The sequence below is a fragment of the Sipha flava genome, unplaced genomic scaffold (assembly GCF_003268045.1).
Source record: "Sipha flava isolate LNK unplaced genomic scaffold, YSA_version1 49_pilon_pilon, whole genome shotgun sequence".
Taxonomy (NCBI): domain Eukaryota; kingdom Metazoa; phylum Arthropoda; class Insecta; order Hemiptera; family Aphididae; genus Sipha; species Sipha flava.
The window spans coordinates 999,938-1,020,756 of record NW_020273360.1 but is presented as its reverse complement, the minus strand read 5'-3'; the positions used below and the strand labels follow the sequence as shown (position 1 = coordinate 1,020,756).

General features: G+C 28.9%; 1 protein-coding gene and 1 long non-coding RNA gene across 2 annotated transcripts; both read left to right on the top strand.

Annotated features, from left to right (window-relative positions):
- Nucleotides 1-7,715: 7,715 nt before the first annotated feature.
- On the top strand, nucleotides 7,716-17,498 carry LOC112690342 (acyl-CoA synthetase family member 2, mitochondrial). The gene is made up of 13 exons (XM_025564343.1): nucleotides 7,716-7,961; nucleotides 11,659-11,848; nucleotides 12,069-12,197; nucleotides 12,312-12,535; nucleotides 13,044-13,146; nucleotides 13,794-13,898; nucleotides 13,979-14,133; nucleotides 15,002-15,179; nucleotides 15,265-15,372; nucleotides 15,673-15,821; nucleotides 15,897-16,038; nucleotides 17,047-17,157; nucleotides 17,234-17,498. Exons 1-13 carry the CDS (start codon nucleotides 7,897-7,899, stop codon nucleotides 17,360-17,362), a joined length of 1,788 nt encoding a protein of 595 aa, XP_025420128.1. The 5' UTR covers nucleotides 7,716-7,896; the 3' UTR covers nucleotides 17,363-17,498.
- A 1,594-nt stretch (nucleotides 17,499-19,092) lies between these two features.
- Nucleotides 19,093-20,550, top strand: LOC112690361. Its single transcript, XR_003149209.1, has 3 exons — nucleotides 19,093-19,360; nucleotides 19,444-19,553; nucleotides 20,429-20,550. It is a non-coding gene; the product is annotated as an uncharacterized LOC112690361 (long non-coding RNA).
- The last annotated feature ends 269 nt before the right edge of the window (nucleotides 20,551-20,819 follow it).

The following is a 20,819-nucleotide window of genomic DNA, read 5'->3' as shown; positions in this document are numbered from 1 at the left end:
TGTAGTGTATCGATGGAGCATGAGCAAGTGCTTTGTAAGTAAGCGTTGATTAAACATTTTTAATATTATATGGAATAGGTGGTGCAAGTCTTTTATGTTTTAATGTTATATATTCATAAAATGGGTACGCCATTTCGCTCCAGGCTATTTATCAATTATATTGTGATCCTCATTAAATTCAAGGAGGCAGTGTATATATATATATATGTATAGGTTATTGTTAATATATTATATTGTTTAATATGATCGACTTTTGCCTTCTGGAAAAATGTCGCAGCGTGTACCGTTCGTATATGATCACGTGCAAGACTAAGAACTTAACACTGCATTGTTGTAGTAAATTAATAATACATTGTTTATTTTCTTATGTAGTTATGTGTAGCAATGATATTATTATTACTAATAAACATACTAAAGTTTTTGATAGTCACTTTGAAAGTAAATATAATATTACTTATTGTTTAAATTAGGAATGTACAAACGCGTATTCATTCATAAGTTATAAGTTTTTATTCACTGCTGGGCATCTATGATTAATACAAATATTTACATTTACAAATTTCTGATCTCAAATGATATAGATTTATCGGAAAATTGAATGTGGTCTTTAAATATTGTGATTTAAATTTTTCATAAATTGAAAATTTAAAATATATCATAGATAAAATTAAATAAAATAAACAACGATTTTTATATCATATAAAATATACATATGGGAAATTAAAAATAATTTATATCTATATTATTATAAAAATGTTCACTTTGATATATTGGAAAGAACATAGTGCACATTTTTTAAATACTGATTTTCTGTGTAAAAACTTCTTACTTTGGGGAATGGACAATACCATTTACTATACCAGGACAGGGGCGTATTTTAGGGGGGGAGCGATTGCCCTCCCCTGAATCCATATTTAATGAATCGATTATATGTGAGATACACATTTCAATTTTTTTTACTGTGGATCATTTTATAACGAAATCAAATTACACGTTGTTGTGAATACTGAATTGGGCTTTTTGTCGGGTCCATACTTAGTGAAAAATTAAATAAATACACAAGCGTAACTTTCAAAACACAGACAGGTGTTAAAAAATAACTACACAAAAGTCGATTCTAAGTAGATCCGACATTAGATTAAAAAAAAAAACACATATTATTAAGGATTCACCTGATTTAAATATTACCAAAAATTTAACTTGTAAATTTTGAGCCTGGATTGAAGAAAAAATTTGAGTCCCCCTCCCTTGAAGTAAGTACACCCATGATAGGTCTTATGTAATATTAATATATATAGATATTAATAATATACATATACGAATTAATTACCGACATACCTCATTTCTACGGCAGTATTATCTAATTGATGATCCTCAAAAAAAAAATAAGCTCGTTAATGAGCATGGATCAAAGTACCAGGAACACTGCCATCCTATAGAATCGACCCTATCAACAATCGACGCGACGTCAGAAAAAAGATTTTCTAAAAAAAAAAAATTTAAAAAAAAGAAGACAATTAAAAATTACAAATACAAAAAATAATTGCACTGCAATATCCATTGATGTATACTAGAGGCGAAGACGGTTATCACATTAATATTTTACAGAAAAATAACCAAAATCGAACAAAAACTGTCTCCTGCATGCAATTTTATTCTTATAGGTTTATGGTTAGAGAAACAAGTCTAAATTATCTACATTATTACAAAATATTATTCAGCCAATTCGCCGTAGATATGATAGCAAAAATGATTTCTGAAAGACTGCACTTTATTCGTAACCATCAAAAACAACTACGTGCGGATGATTATGTTCACCTCCGAGATGCTGTTACAGTGATGCAAATATTAATGCTAATAACGTGGGGTAACAAGTAATTCTTCCCTCCTCTTTTACTGGCTCCCCACGTTACATGCATGAAAAAAATCAGGATGCCATGACTTATGTTTGTAAATCTGGCCGCCCAGATTTATTTATTACTTTCACATACAATCCGGAATGGCCGGAAATAAAAAATGAATTATTTCAAGACCAAAAGTCGTTTGATAGACACGATATAATCTCTAGAGATTTTCATCTCAAACTAAAAAAGTTAGTATGCATGTATTAAAAAATAAATATATTTTCGGTGATGTAAATTGTTATGTTTACAGTGTTGAATGGCAAAAACGAGGTTTGCCACACTGCCACATTCTTTTGTGGTTACAAACGAATATTCAGCCAGATGAAATTGATAAAATTATTTCTACCGAGATACCAAACAAAGACAGAGATCCTATACTTAATGAAATAGTATGCAAGAATATGATTCATGGCCCATGCGGCGAGTTAAATATTATATCGCCATGTATGAGTAATGGAAAATGTAGTAAGAAATATCCTCACAAATTGGTCAAGGATACTCAAACTGGGGATGATGGTTATCCCACTTACCGACGGAGATCACCAGATGATGGAGGTTATACTGCAATATTAAAAGTTCGTGGTCAAACAAAAATCGTGGTTGACAACCGTTAGGTTGTACCGTATTGTCCAGTGCTATCTAGGTGCTTTAATGCGCATATTAACGTAGAATACTGTCATTCGGTTTAAGCGATAAAATACATATGTAAATATATTAATAAAGGATCAGATAGAGCTACTTTTTCTGTTAATCGTGAAAACGACGAGATTACAAATTATTTGAATGGTCGATACATATGTACTTCTGAAGCGTTTTGGAGAATTTTCAATTTTGAAATCCATGATAGAGATCCGACAGTTCAGCACTTGGCTGTTCATCTAGAAAATGGACAGCGTGTTTTCTTTTATGCTAATAATCTTCATCAAGTTATTGAAAATCCAAGAAAAACGACACTAATAGCATTTTTTGAACTGTGTTCACATGATGATTTTGCGAAAACACTGTTCTATCATGAAGTTCCTTCTTATTATACCTGGGATGATAGCAGAGGCTGGTTAAAGAGAAGAGGGGGAAAATATGTTCCAGGTTGGCCAGGAATAAAAATGGACACTGCTATTGATAGAATTTACACGATTCACCCAAATCAAAGTGAGTGCTTCCATTTAAGATTGTTACTAAATTATGTACAAGCCTTTGATGGAGTCATTCACGCGACTTTTAAAGCTACCTGTTTTGCTCTTAGGCTTTTAGAAAATGACGAGCAATGGAAAAATGCTCTAGCGGAGGCAACTCTTTCAGAAAGTCCTTCAAAATTAAGAGAATTATTCGCAATAATCATAGTTTTATGCCAACCGTCTGAACCTCTATCTTTGTGGAAACATTTCAAAAATTATTTTTGTGAAGATATTCTTCATACAGAGCGCACTCAATTAAATGACTTGCAATTTACTTTTTCTGATGAAATATTTAATAGAGGTTTGATTGAAATAAAAGATAAAGTTGTTTGTCTGTCTGAAAAATATTTAACTGAATTTGGAATGAACTCACCTGTTCGAAATGAAAAAGCATCTGATCCTTTTGAATTCTCAATTTTGCGTTCTTACGATAATAACCGATTACAAGAATTTGTAGAAATCAATTTACCAAAATTAGTAAATGGTCAAAAATATGCTTTTAATGTTATTACAAAAAGCGTAATGAATCATCAAGGAAGAGTTTTTTTTTAGATTCTCCGGGTGGTACAGGAAAAACATTCCTAATTAATTTGTTGTTGGCTCAAATTAGATCCTCAGGTAAAGTTGCATTAGTAGTAACTTCATCTGGTATAGCAGCAACTCTCCTTAGTGGCGGCAGAACTGCTCACTCGACTTTCAAGTTACCGTTAAATGTATTATTTGATACAGAATACGTTTGTCCGATTCGTAAAAATGGCCCTCTTGGAAAAATTCTCCAAGAAACCTCATTCGTTGTGTGGGATGAGTGTACAATGTCACAGATCACATATCGAAGCAATTGATCGAACATTAAAAGATCTTAGGTGTAATAATAAGTTTATGGGTGGCATAACATTTGTTTTCGCTGGTGATTTCCGTCAAACCTTACCAGTAATCCCTAAAGGTACTCGAGCTGATGTCGTTAATGCTTGCTTAAAATCTTCCCCTATATGGAACTATGTTGAAAAACTTTATTTGCGAACAAACATGAGAGTTTATTTATGCGGAGGGGACGATATTTTTCTAGCATAGTTGTTGAAAATTAGAAATGTAACTTTAGAAAATGAAAATGGTTACATTTCAGTCAATCACACGATTGGACGGGTGGTCAATAACATGGAAGAGTTGATTTCTACAGTTTATCCTGACATTTTTAATCTGTCCAATAAATCTTATCAGTGGTTATGTGAAAGAGCTATTATCTCTCCGAGAAATGTAACAGCAGGAGAAATTAATGATATCATCCTTCTAAAATTCGATGGACACTCACATGAATATCTATCTATTGATACAGTTACATCAACAGATGATGCTATTCATTATCCACAAGAATTTCTCAATTCTCTTTCTCCTTCGGGGTTTCCTCCTCATAAGCTAAAATTAAAAATTGATACTCCAATTACATTATTACGTAATCTTCAACCACCGAACTTATGTAACGGTACAAGATTACAAATAAAATTGTTGCGAAATAATATTATAGAAGCTGTAAATCTTACAGGGCCAGCGAAAGGAGAAATTGCATTTATTCCAAGAATTCCCATGATTCCCTTTGGCTTGCCGTTTTCTTTCAAACGGCTTCAATTCTCGGTTAAAGTTTCTTTTGCCGTTACCATAAACAAAGCGCAAGGTCAAACATTCAAGTACGTTGGCGTAGATCTTCGTACAGAGTGCTTTTCACATGGGCAATTATACATGGCATTTTCTCGAACTGGGGACCCGAATCATCTTATGATTTTAATTTCAACAAGAAATATAACAAAAAATATCATATACTCAGAAGTCTTATAAAATTCTTATTTTAATTCTTTTTTTTTCTTTTTTTTTCTTCATCAACTTCAATCAAATTCTTTATCTTCTTCTGTATATATAAAACAGTAAGCTGATTGACTGCTATCAACGCACAGCTCAAACCATTGGACGGATCTGGCTGAAATTTGGCATACAGATAGCTATTATGATGTAGACGTGCGCTAAGAAAGGATTTTTTGAAATTTTGAATTTAAAGGGTTGAAATTGGTTTAATATTTTTTGACCAGGTCTTTCTTACGTCATAAGATTTCAGTACTAGATTTTTAATTGGGTAAAAACTTAAAATTTTTTCGAAAAAAGCCATAGATATTTACGGTTGATTATTTCAACTAAAACATACCTATCTTTTGTCAATCGGATCGATGTATTGAATAATGCGATAAGATTTTTGAAAACTGTTTTAAATTCTTTATAACGTGTACTTTTGATCGATCAGACCATTTTTTTAAATTTTGATCCCTAAAATCTAATAATTTAGTTTGAATATTTTAAAATTTACGAAATTTTAAATATTGATTGTTCCAAGCTAAAATTTAAAAACTTGAAATGTGGTCTGATCGATCTCATGTAGACAAAATAACGAATTAAAATCCTTTTTTAAAAATCTTATCGCATAACTAGGTTGAACAGTAGGATTGACAATAAGTACATACTTTTAGCACAATAAAACATACATTCTGGATTGTTCATGCGCGAAGCGCGGTGTCGGTGACTTTTACGTGAGCGTGCGGAAGATCATGGAAGTGCGGAAGCCGCATTAACACTAATGATCATTTACTACGCATACATATGTACGCTTCACACGCACACATTAATATAATTGCCTATACCGAACCCCTTAAAAATGATCCGTTTGCAATGCCCTTAAAATATAAGAAATACGCAGTAACTCAATGTACGCATTTGGGCTTAAGCATAAAATTCTGTTACGTGCAAACCCATCTCTGTTATTATAGGAATAATCTAGGTAGATAAATATATATATAAATTTATTATAAAAATGTATAAACATGTGCAACTGGTCAGTGGTGTTATATAATGAGATAGTCAATATTGGCTTGGATTACATTGCAGATCTAATAAGTAATGTGACCAATGTTAATGGGTAACATACATAGGCGTGTCTGAAAATTTCGTACAGGTATAGCCAATAACATTTTTCATTAGGAAAATTGAAATTTTCATTTAGGATACGAAGACAAAGAGTGACTTACACACAATACACATCCTCGAGAACGTGCGTAGTAATTGTAGCTACTACAATAACTATAGCTAGTAAATAATATACTCACTCTCTTCAAAAAAAATAAAAGGTATATAACATAAAATACTACTAGAACTACACGGCTATCTATGGATATTAGATAGTAAATATTATTGGTTAGTTTTTGTCACAAACATATTATACATACATAATATTTTATGTAAAAATATTTATTATTTAGTTCTGTTTTATTTAATCATTCTTTTTTATTTTTAGTAATTATTTTTAATGATTTAAGCATAAATTTAAAACGGAGCTGGATTTTGTAGATCTGGCCTTAGCCGTAAACACGCCTATGGTAACATAGGCTAATATATAGAAAAGGTACTTTAATTTCAAATAACTAAGATGATGTGTTTTTTTTTATGTAAAAATAATAACATTAATACTAAGTCTACAGTTCGATGATTCCTTTTGACTTAATACTGTTCACAATGATTGATAATAATAAATATAATAATCGATTGACTGGTAATTACAATATACATAAAATATAATTAAGATCACGGCATTAATCACATTGGACCGTATTGGAGATGTACTGCCTGTACTTATTCCATGGTATACACAGGCAACAATAAGGAAAATACGATAATTAGGTACACAATAATTACTGTTTATGATAATAATTGACTATATTTAATCCGATATTTTAATAGTATGACTATTCTAGTCATTACAAAAATTTTGATTAGGAAACTTGATTTTTTCTATTTGAGTATAAAATAAGGTGAATATTAATATTCTTATTTAAAATAAATAAAAAATCGCAACGAGTCGACATGGTGATACGAAAAAATAAAAATAACTTTTTTTGGGCAGCCACGTAAATTACACCACAAAAATGCACATAACTTCAACTTGGTGACTTTAATGGACGATATAAATAAACATACGATAAACATATGATATAATATACTTATAAAATTAACAATCCTTATTATTATTAATTAACATAAATAGTGCAATAAAACGAGGCCGAGCTGATTACGAGAAACGGCTGTGGCAACAATAATTACATTTTTGGGATTTTAAAAACTATAACCTATATACAAGCAGTAAGTATGGAGAAATATATTGTTTTTTAGTATTTTATTCAAGTTAAAATCAAATTTAAACTACAGATATTTATGAATGGGTTTAAACCAATTTGGATTTTTATTTGATATTATCATTGAAAACCACTTCATTTGTATTCATATTTATTAAATATTATATTTAAATAATATAGTAAAAACGAACAGTTAAAAAGTTAGATTAATTTTATAGTACTATAAAAGCATATAAACTCAATAAAATAATTAAACCTTTAGTCGAACAAAATACTGTATAATATTATAAATATTTGAAAGCCAACAACGAAACAACTTTTTAACGTCATATCCCTCTCTCTTTATATAATCAATTAATTTTATGCAGTATAGAGCTGTATTAATATAAAATATATATATATGTAGCACGTAACCGATAAGATTTACACGTTACCTATATATATTTCTCGACATTCTCACGGAACATAATGAACAGTTGTCGATTAACCGCAGAACGATTACCTATTAAAAGATTGAAAGTTCGAGAGAATTTGTATTAAACCGTTGTTGATTTTAACAATTTATTTTTACTTAAATTTATTTAATTAATGAACAAATAATGTATTATCTATAGTGATAGATACAGATAGTATTATAAAATAATTGATAAAATGACGAACTCGTTGTTTAAAATAACGAGATTTAAAGGATTACGAGATTTCAATAGGCATCTAATGTGAGTATTATATGTCTTACAACCTAATTATAGTTAATTTTATCATACTGTAGAGCATTAATGCAAATACGCAAGCATTGAATAAACCGTTATTCATCGAACGGGCGTAATATATTAAAATGCTGTAACAAGATTTATATGCAATTAAATTTCAACCGGTTTGGTCAATTTAAAATTGTAGGTATTAATAATAATAATGCAAGCACATTTTGTATATACGAATTTGAATTTCAACTCACTAATAAAACTGAACAAGATAGGAAAACAATTAATAATTAGAAATAGATTGGCCTGCGTTCACTACAGCGCATATCAAGGAACGAGGCATGTCATGTTTTTGGTATTAATTGCACGAACGAAGCATGCAAACGTATATCAAACAGTGTTAAAATATATTACTGAGAGGGTAGGTCACTTAGCGTTTACCCCCGTTGATTTTCTAGCCCTTTATTTTTTCCGTAAAAAAAAAAAATAATAATAATAAAAATAAAAAAATCAAGTACCGCACTGCAACTAGGTCATTTTCGCACGGGTGGCCATGACCTACAGAGTTTTTGAGTCTATGGCGTAATACTACGCATGCAGTGAATGAAAATAGTTTTCATTTCATTTCAGATCGGCTAAATAAACCGTTACATTGTTAAACGTATTTTTATGAGGCTTATTTTATGCAAACAGAAACTATAGATATTTAAATTAGACTATAAGGAACACTTTAAACCTCAAAAAAATTTAATTAAATTTGAACAACAGTGGTTAATATAGAGATAATGAATATGGCATTTTTATTCAAATACATAGGTATACTAGTTCAAGAAAAACAGTTTCTTATTTGGCTTTAAAGAAATCTTTAAGTTTTAATAAGTATAATCGGAAAGTGTATTTTAATAATGTAATAGTATAGCATTATTTATAAATATAATTAAAATAAAATGTTTTCTGTATTCAATTTGAACATTAATATTTGTACAAAAACAGTATTGTAGATATAATTTTTCGAGTTTCTTGATCAAAACACTGACATATATCTTTATATTTTTAACTGATTTGAGTCTATATATGGATTTATACAGCATTACAACTCTTTTTCATTTAAGTTTAAATAACATGTACATTACTCATGATGCCATCAAAATTTCAGGTCTTTCTCGTATTATCGATTGTGCATAAATATCATGTTTCAATGTAATATTTCGCACGCTTATGTTCATCTACAACATAATAAAACCTTATTTTTAACTATGCTTACTTTTCATGTTAATTATCGTCTTACCAGCGGTAGCACTTCTGTGGCTTCGTGGTATATATCAAAAGAAGAAACCAGCTTTTTCGAGATCAGTCACTAAACACGAACATGCCTACGTTAAATACGTCATTTGATATTTCATCTTTAAAGGTTGATGGAGCAAAGCTTGGAACATGTTCCTTTTCAAATATAGTGACGAGGAACGGGAAAGAGTTCTTATTTATTAAGAACTTGAGAGCAAATTTCCGTTCCAAAAAAAAAACATAAAAAATTAAACACATGTTAATTTTAATAATAATATTTTCTAGAACATATTAAATATATTCTACTAAATTTTAATCTTAGTAATAAAATAGTAATAGTTTATTTTATAACAATGGTAAAAGGTATATACTTATTTGGCTTTAATTGAAATCATTGATTACTGTCGATGAGACGTTATGTCCTATCTATAATTTTATTATTTAATAAATTTGCACACAAGGTACACAATAATATGAAATTAATATGATAGTATAAATCATGGTTGTTTAGCTGTAAAAACGATATAAATAATACAATTAAATGTTGTTAAAAATTGGGATTTTTTAAAAATTTCAGTTTTTCTGTTACATTTTGTTAGTTTTTCCTTTCAAATTTAATGAATATTGTAAATGAGAAAAATCAAAAGCTGACGTTTTTAAAGTTCAATCTGAGTTTAATAATCTACCAAAAAATGTTTTGACTTTAAAAATTAGTCGGTAATTTTTTGTTTAAAAATCGTCCGCAAAAAGTACATCATTAACAACATCTTGGATTTTAAAAAAAATTTAAAAGAAACGGTCACGCATTCTTTTTTTTTGAAAGAACAATAACGTTTTTCTTTTTTTGCAGCAGGTATGAGAAAGGGGAATGCGTTTATTTTTAAAAATAACTTTCCCAAAACTGACAAATATAGCATTTCATATGAACCATAAGTTGGTGCAGAGTTTAATATCAATACACTCGGATCAGTGACCATAATTAAAGTCAACAGAAATATTGTATGGTTAATAGTTATTTTACTGTTTTGTCACATTTGCGTAAATAAAAATTATATTAAAAATATTTACCTTTAACCGTTAAAGTTAATTATGCTTCTCTATCAGAAAACAAGCGGATAAGTATGTTTTATTACTAAATGTATTGTCACAACTTATTATTAAATCGCAGGATAAAAATTCATTAGCCTAATCAATATTTTTTTACTAAAAATGTAAATTTATTAAGAATGTCATTACAAATTACTATCTAAAATTTCCATGCGATTTATGTGTAGATTTTAATTCGAATATTATAGTACATTATGGTTTAGAATTTGATAATGTGTAAAAGAGTAAAAAAAATTCGTATGAAAAAATTATTTAGCCACAAAATGGTATAGTCACATGTAGACATAATTTAATTTTAGAAATTGTTATTTTACTTGTAAATGCTCTAATTCCATTAAACTACATATACCTAATAGCTGAACGTATTTTTATGTACAATATTAAATTAGTTATCGCCATGTACTATAACCTTATACAGTCACGTACATTGAATCATCAGTAGCATTTTTGTTCCAATCAAACATGCCCTTTGGAGAATTGTATTTTATTTAATGAAAAAGCTGTACATCAGTCGTGATTAGAGATCATTTAATATTTTATGATGCGAGTTTTTAAAACACATCAACATTTTTCCCTTTTTATTATTGAAAACAAAAAAAACTAAAAATTCATCTACTTGTGTTGTTTCGATATTTTTTTTCGCGATGCTATGATATGTTACAGTTTTTCCACTTTGGTTTTTTTTTTTTATTACTTTAACACTTCATAGACAACTAATTAGCTGTCCCAGGTAATTCAAAAATTCTAAAGACTCTACATATACACCTATCATAGTATTCCAATAAATATAAATTACTAAAACTAATAATAATAATAATAATAATAATGATATAATAAAGTAAAAAAATATTTATTTAAAATTCAAAATAGTTTCAATGATTAATTTAACAAAATAAATTATATAATATCAAAAAAATTAAGTAAAATTAGGTATTCAAGCTATAAAAATATATTTAATAATTATGAAATATGTAAAATACTTTTATTATTAAATAATACTGCTAAAATACAATTAATATATTTTTCAAGTATTATCTTTGTAACTTTTAAGATTTTAAGGAAATTAATTAATTATTTGATTTTTATTTAAATGTTTTAATAAATCACTTTATACATTAAACAAAGCTTAGTTATTTAAAAGGTTACGTTTTATTGAACAATTTAAGTCACTCATTTCAGATTACTCCCCATGTGTTTTTGGCGCCAAGTATTAACGAGGATAATCGAGGCCTCCTAGATTCTTCGCTATCCTTTAAATAAACTCCTGATATCAATCCTAATTTCGATAAGCATTTTGTTTACTTTTCCATTTATTTTTCAGCATTCGCGTGTGTGTAAGAAACACTCATTGGAGCAAGTACAGCTATTTGTGTGGAGCTTCGAGTGATCCCTTGAAAGCGTACACGATCGCAGGAATATTCGATGACGCCGTACAGAAAACTCCGGACCGCGAATGCTTGGTCAGCTGCCACGAAAACAAGAGATTCACGTTCACAACCATGCACTCTGAGGTCGGTGAAAATAATACCTTGTGTAATAATTCTTTTCGATTTCACTGAAAGCGGTTTCGTCCGTACACGTGTACATATTATTTGTGTTTGACATGAAAAATGCCAACACGCGACACACTAAAAATATATACTAAAGACATGCGTGTTAATTCACAATACGTGAGAGTATTTATATATATATGCATTATATACATGTTTATATTTATATTTTTTTTTACAGGTGGATAAGCTGTGCAAAAGTTTTAACGCTATTGGCCTTACGCACGGCGATCGAGTAGGGGTGTGGTTACCCAACTACGCGATTTACTACACGATGATACTCGCGGTGGCTCGCCTGGGGCTAGTTTTGGTAATATAATTTATTATTGTGGTCATGAACAAAACGAATCTCCAACAGTTAATTACTGTGTTGGTGATTTTTATAAAACCGTTTATAATCATCAAAAGGTTTACGCAATTATAGGTAAATATTAATCCCGCATATCAAAGTGACGAACTAAAATACTCAGCGAACCTAGTCGGTATAAAATGTCTGGTGGCCTTGGAAAAGTTTAAATCTCAAAATTATCCAAAAATTTTGGAAAATGTTGATCCGGAAATCTTTAAGCAGCCTACTAACTCCCCGATCAAGTCTAAAATGTTGCCAACGCTAGAAACGGTCGTTTTCATTACCGAGAATCATATTAAGTTAGCATAATTACTTACCGTTATAGAATATGTACAGTGGCGTATACATAACTTTTGTATGGGAGGGGGATCAGTTGCAAACAAATTATTATGGAAGGAAAATTCCTAAACCTAAGTACCTGCACATTTAAATAATAAAAGATATATATATATATATATATCTTTTTTTTTATTTTTATTTTATTTTCTTTTATTTTTTTTATTTTTTTTTTTATTCTTTTATTCTTTTTATATTTTATATTATATGTATTGAATGTGTCAAAATCATAATTTACAATAAATCCTTGCAATATTTTTTTTGTTTCCTTATAATTTCCTTACATTAAGAACACTATTTTATACCATTTTAAAAGTTCTATGGGGGATCTGACCCCCCCAAATCCCCCCCTTGTATACGCTCCTGAATATTTATAGTAAGAATGGTAAATTAACAAACGATAAAAACTCAATCAATAACATAAAATGATCTCCGCATATTATTGCGTTAATGATATAATTCCTGTTGCAGTGGTGCTTATAATTTAGAATCATTCTTGGACTTAGGTTCGAATACAAGTTATAGTACTCCAAATATTCAGCCTGATGAAGGATGTAGTATTCAGTTTACTTCAGTAAGTAATTAATGTTATATATATATATTATTTATTATTATTATTATTTATCATTTGTAACCTTGCTGATTATGTTATGTTAAGCTATTACTTGTCTATAATACATTTTTATTCATTTATAATCAGAAAACTAAACGTATTATATTTTAAATATTATCGTTACTACATTTTCTTTAAATTATAATATCTTATATACATACAGATGTATGGATATTTAATTTCAAACATCTTTGCGTAAAAAAATAGCGTAAAACAATAACTAGTACCTACTAAATTATCACGTTGTATATATGATTTAAAATATTATTTTTATAATTTTTAAAAGACATTATTAATTATATTGGTTATTTTGTTGAATGTTTCTGACATAAGCGTAACTTGAAAATATATTAAGGGAGGAGGGGGAAGAAAAATAATTACATATCTAACGAAAAGAGTGTCCGAGGCTAAACGCCGCTTTACTATCTACATAATATTATATAAAATTATTCATTTTCTAACATTAGGTTAGATAAATGACTATTTTATTCTAGGTGGCAATTTCCCCCACCTCCTTCCCCTAAGACCCCTTACGCCTATGGTTTTTGAAATACTGTTCCTATATGCCAACCGAAAAGTATAAATAAGAAAAAAACTATACGTTTTAGGGGACTACTGGTAGACCTAAAGCAGCAGTATTGAGCCACTTTGGTGTAATCAACAACTCCTACTACATTATGAAACGTTTTGGAATTCGTGATGATACCAATGAGGTGATTTTTCATAATTGAATTAATTTGGATATTTAATTAACATTAATTATGTTTGGTTCATACGATAATTATAATTTTAGGAAAATGTACATAAATTTTGCTGTACGATGCCATTATTTCACACTTTTGGTCTGTCCGCCGGTATAATTGCCCCAATAATCACCAAATCAACAGTATATTTACCGACAGCGCATTTTGAACCAAAAACTACGGTTGATGTTCTGACCAAAGAAAAGTAAATTTCTACAGCGTAACTTTGATTCATTCAGATTGAATTTGATTGCAACAAAATATCGATTGTAATGAAGAAAAAACTGATTCGTTATATTATTGTAGGACTTGGAACTTGATAAATTTAATTTATTTTTGGATAAGCGTGCTTCCACAATTTAACATGATATAAATTTGTACTCATACATTATTCAACAATTTTTTATGTTGCTTTGCTTATTTTATAAGATTTGGATCTATTATGCATATTTGTAGTTTTTGCATGTATTTATGCACATATAAATAACAAAAATCAAAATTTGTCCATCTAACTGATCAAATTATTTTTGAAATTTCTAAATCATTGGATAAACAAACATAAAAGTCAATTTTCATTCGCAACAGGAGCCACAGTATCTTCTTTATTTTGAATAGGTATACGAGTATATATATATATACGTTAATTTTATATTTGAGCATAACGTTATATAGCAGGAAAATATAATGTATATTTTTATGTAAAATAACAAATTTTTAATATATTTTTAAGTTAATTTGGCTGTTGCATATAAATACACGGAAAAAAGGAACTTCATTGTATGTGGTATATTTAAATTTAATATATTTATGATACTACACATATTATTCACATATTATTCACATACACTTTAATTTTCTATTAGTATATAGAATTTCAGCCTTAATTTTGACCAATATACACCATAGAATAGATTTTTATGTACTTTGTTTCGAAACTGAACTTTTGCTATTTCAATATAAAATAATAGGTAATATATTGTTAGAAATTACCTATATAAAATAAAATATTTAAACATTTGAATTTCCACGTAATATTCGTTTGATGTTCAAATATACATAACTATGTTATGCAGATGTACAATTTTCTTTGGTACACCTACTTTATACGTGGACATCATGTCGGTTTTCGAAAAACTTTTGCCAGAACAACAACAACAACAAAATATTAAGGTGGCAATAACTGGTGGGGCTCCAAGTTCTCCTGCTTTGATGACTAAGTTCAAGAAAATGTTTCCAGACGCTAAACTATTAGTAATTATCAGTGTATTACTAGTGTATTCATATGTTATTGTGTTTGAGTTCGTATAAGTACAATCAATAATCGCTCTCATTTCAGTCAGTATTTGGGATGACGGAGAGTAGCCCGTGTACATTCCAAAATTTCTACGACGACACAGATCAAAAAATACTATCGACAGTGGGTCATGTACAAGAGCACGTGGAGGTCAGTATTTACATGGAACCAGAATAATTTAAACTAGGTGTGCGTTGTGCAATTAATGTGTTGTATTGTACCTACAACAGCCGAGGCGGATTCATCCTTTTTTATAACGATCGGGTTAGGCGATCACTCGATTGTAGAATAATAATGAGACAACGTTTATGGATATTTATTATGTATACAAATATTATGTATATAAAATCATGTTTTATACGCAATACTGAACTTTTTATAAATTGCAAAAAGTATTAAGATCGACTCATAATTATTATTATTATAGGAATTATAATTTATATTATTTAGGCAAAAGTAGTCGATTCAAACGGTCAAATGGTACCTTTTGGAACACCCGGAGAATTATTAGTTCGAGGATACGTAGTTATGAACGGTTATTATAACAACGAAGAAAAGACAAAGGAAATAATTGATTCAAACGGATGGCTTCATACAGGGTAGATCATTTGCAATACTAATTATAGCCAATATTTTTATTACACCAGTTTTTATTGTACTTCATAACTGTATAGAGACCAATTTGTCATGTATGAAGATGGATATGGAAACTACGTCGGTAGATTAAAGGAAATGATTATCCGAGGTGGTGAAAATATATTTCCGAAAGAAATTGAATACTTTTTTGAGTCACATCCGTTGATTTTGCATGTTCAGGTAATAATTAAAAACAAAAATAGTATAAAAGTATGTAGTTAAAACTATAATTAAAAATAAATACATTTTTTAATATCAATTATTTTGCTTTATGTATTTTAACACATTTCATCAATTAGGCATTATATCACAAAGTTGTCAATACCAATGCCGTATTAATTCATGGGCTCAGAGGGCTCAGGCTGGAGATCCCGGAATTTGAAGGACCCCAAAATTACAAAAAATATATTATATTTATCAAATATCATAATTTTACATTTTTTTCTTTTTTTTTCAAAAATGAAGTTTAATTATATAATAATAATAATAATAATAATAACAATTAATGTGTTTAAAATATATATGTACCATAATTTATGTATTCAAAAACCCCCGAAATATAGTAGGCCTCGTAGCCTCACCATAGACGGACATTTGATTGACTTTTGAATTCTATATTTTTTCGCTAATTTTATTTTCATTTTCGATGAATGAATGAAATTTATACCATAGTTATTTAAATGTACGATTTATCTCTAGCTTATAAATAGTTTACATACTTTATTATACAATATCTTTGAGCCATCTAGTTATATTGTTGATAGGTTAGTAATAGTGAGCAGTTTAATTGGAATATTATTAAAAAATAAACACGTAGTTATATTCATTATAAAATTGATATTGTAATATATCAATAAATGTATTAAATATGGTACATTGTAAACATTATATATAATATTTATTTGAATATTTCATCCATTTTAGTATATAACAAATACCAACATTATTCGATAGCTGTGCGTATAATATACGTAGTATAGTAATTTTTTTTTATGAAACACTAATTTAATTAAATGAGACAAATAATTTAGTAAATGTATATATTCTAGTAAATTTTCTTTTTATTCGAAAAAAATTATATCATTTTAATTTATATTTTCTTGGATAGAAATAACAACTAAAACAATATTGATATAAGTATTTAAGCATGATTATTGGCTTATATGCAATAAATTTTCGAATTTTCAGGTGTATGGTGTACCAGATCAAAGAATGGGTGAAGAAATATGTGCCAGTGTTATCGTAAAAGAAGGTTCGGCAGTCACAGAATCAGAACTCAAGGCATACTGTAAAGGAAAGGTTATATATTTATGTTATGTCAATTAATATTTACTCAACGTAAATGTTAACATTTAATTGTACCATGCAATTTCAGATCGCTCATTTTAAGATCCCTAAGTACATATTTATTGAAAAAGATGAATTTCCCAAAACAGGATCAGGCAAAGTGCAGAAATACAAATTAACAGAAAGGGCACTGAAACGAATTACAAGTCACAATTAATGTTTTATGAACACCATCTCAATGATACGTGATTACTGATAAGCAATTTAATTTTAATAATTAATTAGGTATGTAAATACTGATTTGAAACTTGTTCAACTACCGCTGTTTAATAAATTATCAATATTAAGTTAAATTGGTTCGTACGTATTAAAATTATAATATATAATACATATTATATTATTTTATGATTGATTGGTTTATCACGTATTCAATTACTATTTTTTATCTCTTGATTATACTTATTTACTTATTAAACAGTTAATTATGTTTGATGTATGTCGGATCCGACCTATATTTATGAGATCGTAACTATTAATGCGTTACATTGCGTACCTAGTATAAAATGTTTTAATCATTTAAATAAGTTGCTTCATTAAAAATATACTTCGGATCAAAGTACAAATAGTACAACATTAAAGGGTTGCCTACAAATAATTGAAATGAAAGGATCAAATATAAAAATAGATGCATTCTAAAATGTTGCTAAGCATATATTATATGTAGCATTGATGTAATATTGCGAACAATTTATGAAATTAGCGCACGTTAAGGCGAAGGAAAAGAGAAACTAAATGCATTAAAAATGTATCACTTCATTAGTACTCTAATAAGTATAAAGTTCTTTACATAATATTATAAAGCAGTATAATATTAGATAATAATAATGAGTGACAAAAATAAAAAAATCTGACTAAAATAAAAAAAGGTATACAATTACTAACAAACTCGTCTATTGCATTAATAAGTAGTAAATACACACCCGTTGGGTATGATATTTATAAATACAAATTATAATGATTTTCACAATACATGATGCCAATACACACATACAAATATGCACTTGCAGCAGTATGGCATACATTATATATTATGCATAATGTATTTTATACATCTTCCAATTATTAAAATTAATTTTATTATAATAATTTTTTTTTAATTATTATATAAGTATATTTTACCGGTTCTTATAATGTACTGGCTTATGGCGAGAGCACGGGGGGAGTTGCGTGTGCTCGGGCACCGCCCCAATTGTTGTAAATGGAGCTCTACAGTTAAAGTCTAAGAGTAAGGGGCCTATATTTTTACTGATGTTGTTCAAATTAAATATAATTTATTCTAAAATATTTGGTAAAAATAAATTATGTTTCATAATAGAAAAAATAAAACTAAATTTTCTAAATTTTCGTGCATAATCTAATTATAATAATGTAACAGCTACAATTGACTACAAGAATATAAATCAAAAATAATTGAAATTATCTGAGAAAAATTTACGAGACTCGAGGAAAACATATTCATTTTGAACTAATATACCACTATGTTAAATAAAAAATTAAATTTATGTTTATTTAATTATTTATACATTATACCAAATATATTATATATACCTACAAGTTTTGTTAAGATAGAGCCTAAAAGTATTGTAGGCATCTCTGAAATACAGGTCTATGCACGTCTATATGCGCTGGTAATAAATATCAAAAGGTTTTCGGTCAAATTGCACAAATGTATCTTCTCTCAAACTCGTGTTTCATTAATGTTATTATTGTTGTGCGACACCCCGTCCCTCCCATCGATCAATGGTCAGGGGTCGCGAACGGTCACGACGACGTCCGCACAGCAACACTATCGAACCGGTCCGTTCCGTGCTGTTCTATTAACACCGTGTACGTGAACACACGACCCCTTTTCCGTATATGCGCGCACTTGTTTTTGTTTCACTGTTTTAACATTTCTTTCCATTCGTGTGCATCATTTAATGTTCATCTTGTCATCATAATTTCTGTTTATTTTACAAATAAATACGAAAACCTCGACTCTGAATACAAGTGTTAATTTATTCAGCTCCGCTGATTTTCATTATTATTATTATTACATTTTTCTTTTTTTATTATTGTGCGTCGTGCCGTGATACACCGGTCCACGACAAGATCTCTAGTTTTATTTAATCTCCTGAATTTTTTTTTATTATTTTAGAGAAGAAATTAACTCGAAGTAAATAAAATGAGTTGCAGATTTAAAAATATATTCCAATTTATATACTTTTATATTTTTGTTTCTCATTATGTCAATTTAAGATAGATAATGACGAAGAAGTTCATAATGCTGTCAAAAATGGCTTTGGGAGATGGAGCGAAAGGTATACGACGAGAGTATACAAAAACTGGCTTCAGAAAAATAACCCCAGGTGAAATCCTAGGTTTTATAAATGTATTGACCTCAATGGCAATTATGTAGAGAAATAATGACATGTTTCGACACTTATCTTGTAAATTTCATTTTAATATATTCATTTTTCAATTTTTAATTGATAATTTAACCTTAGTTTATGGTCGTTCCTCGTTAAGTGTCTTATTGTGTTGTTTATTGTATTTCATATAATGAGTATTTGATTTTTGTGGAGAAGTATAAAATTGATTGTTCGTATGTTATATTAATCTATAAAAATTAGTATAGAGTGTGAGGGTGAAGCCTCAGTAGATCTATTCAACTTCTATACTTTAGGACACCCCCCCCCCCTCCAAAATACTTGTCCATACAGTTACGAGATTACAGTTTATGACTATGCAAATTATTATTTCTTGAATTCGTTCAAAACTAGTTTGAATTTTAATAAATTATCTAAATAAAATACATTTTATGTGTGAACACAACATATCTCAGAGCGAAGATGAATGCGCCACACGATTTTTTAATAATACTCAGTATCAACTATTATTGACTGGAGTATCGTATCATTAAAATTAAAAACTACAATTCTATTACTTCAAGCCCCAAGGGAAGAAAAAAACGTTTTATTTATAATACTACTTCAATCTATTTGATCGTTATTCATTTAAAACAAGTTTATATTATTATGTACAAAATACGTCATTGGCTATCAATCATACAGACGCTTAACGTAACATTAACGCAACAATACCGTCCCTCTTCTGCTCCAGTATATCTACTAAACTGATTAGATATTTTTCTGTCGTAACTCAAAGTAAATAAACGGTTATATTAGGCTTTTTTTCATTTCCTGTATAATTTTGTATTATTATATAATTTATATTATTATAGCGTTGCTGTCATGCCAAGACTGGTAAAATTGGCAAAAAACCAGCTAAAACATTGCACCGCATGATGATACTACAAAGTGTGCGGAGACGTGTAGTAGGTAAAAATAGTTTCAAAACTTACCCCCCCCCTTTTTTTTTTTTAGTCTTTCGTATTCGTGTTAAAAAAGCATCTATAAATAAAGTTTGAAAAAAAAAGCTTTAAACGGATTACCTGCAGACGCTTGACTGTACATTTTTTTTTCATGTACCTTCTACCATTACGCCGTAATATTTGCGCGTGCAAACATAATTATATTTGATAATATAATAGGCGCGTGTCTAACCGCATCACTGCCACATGGGCGCACGTCAGTCGACGGTAGAAAATATTTATCACATGATAGCTTTTATGG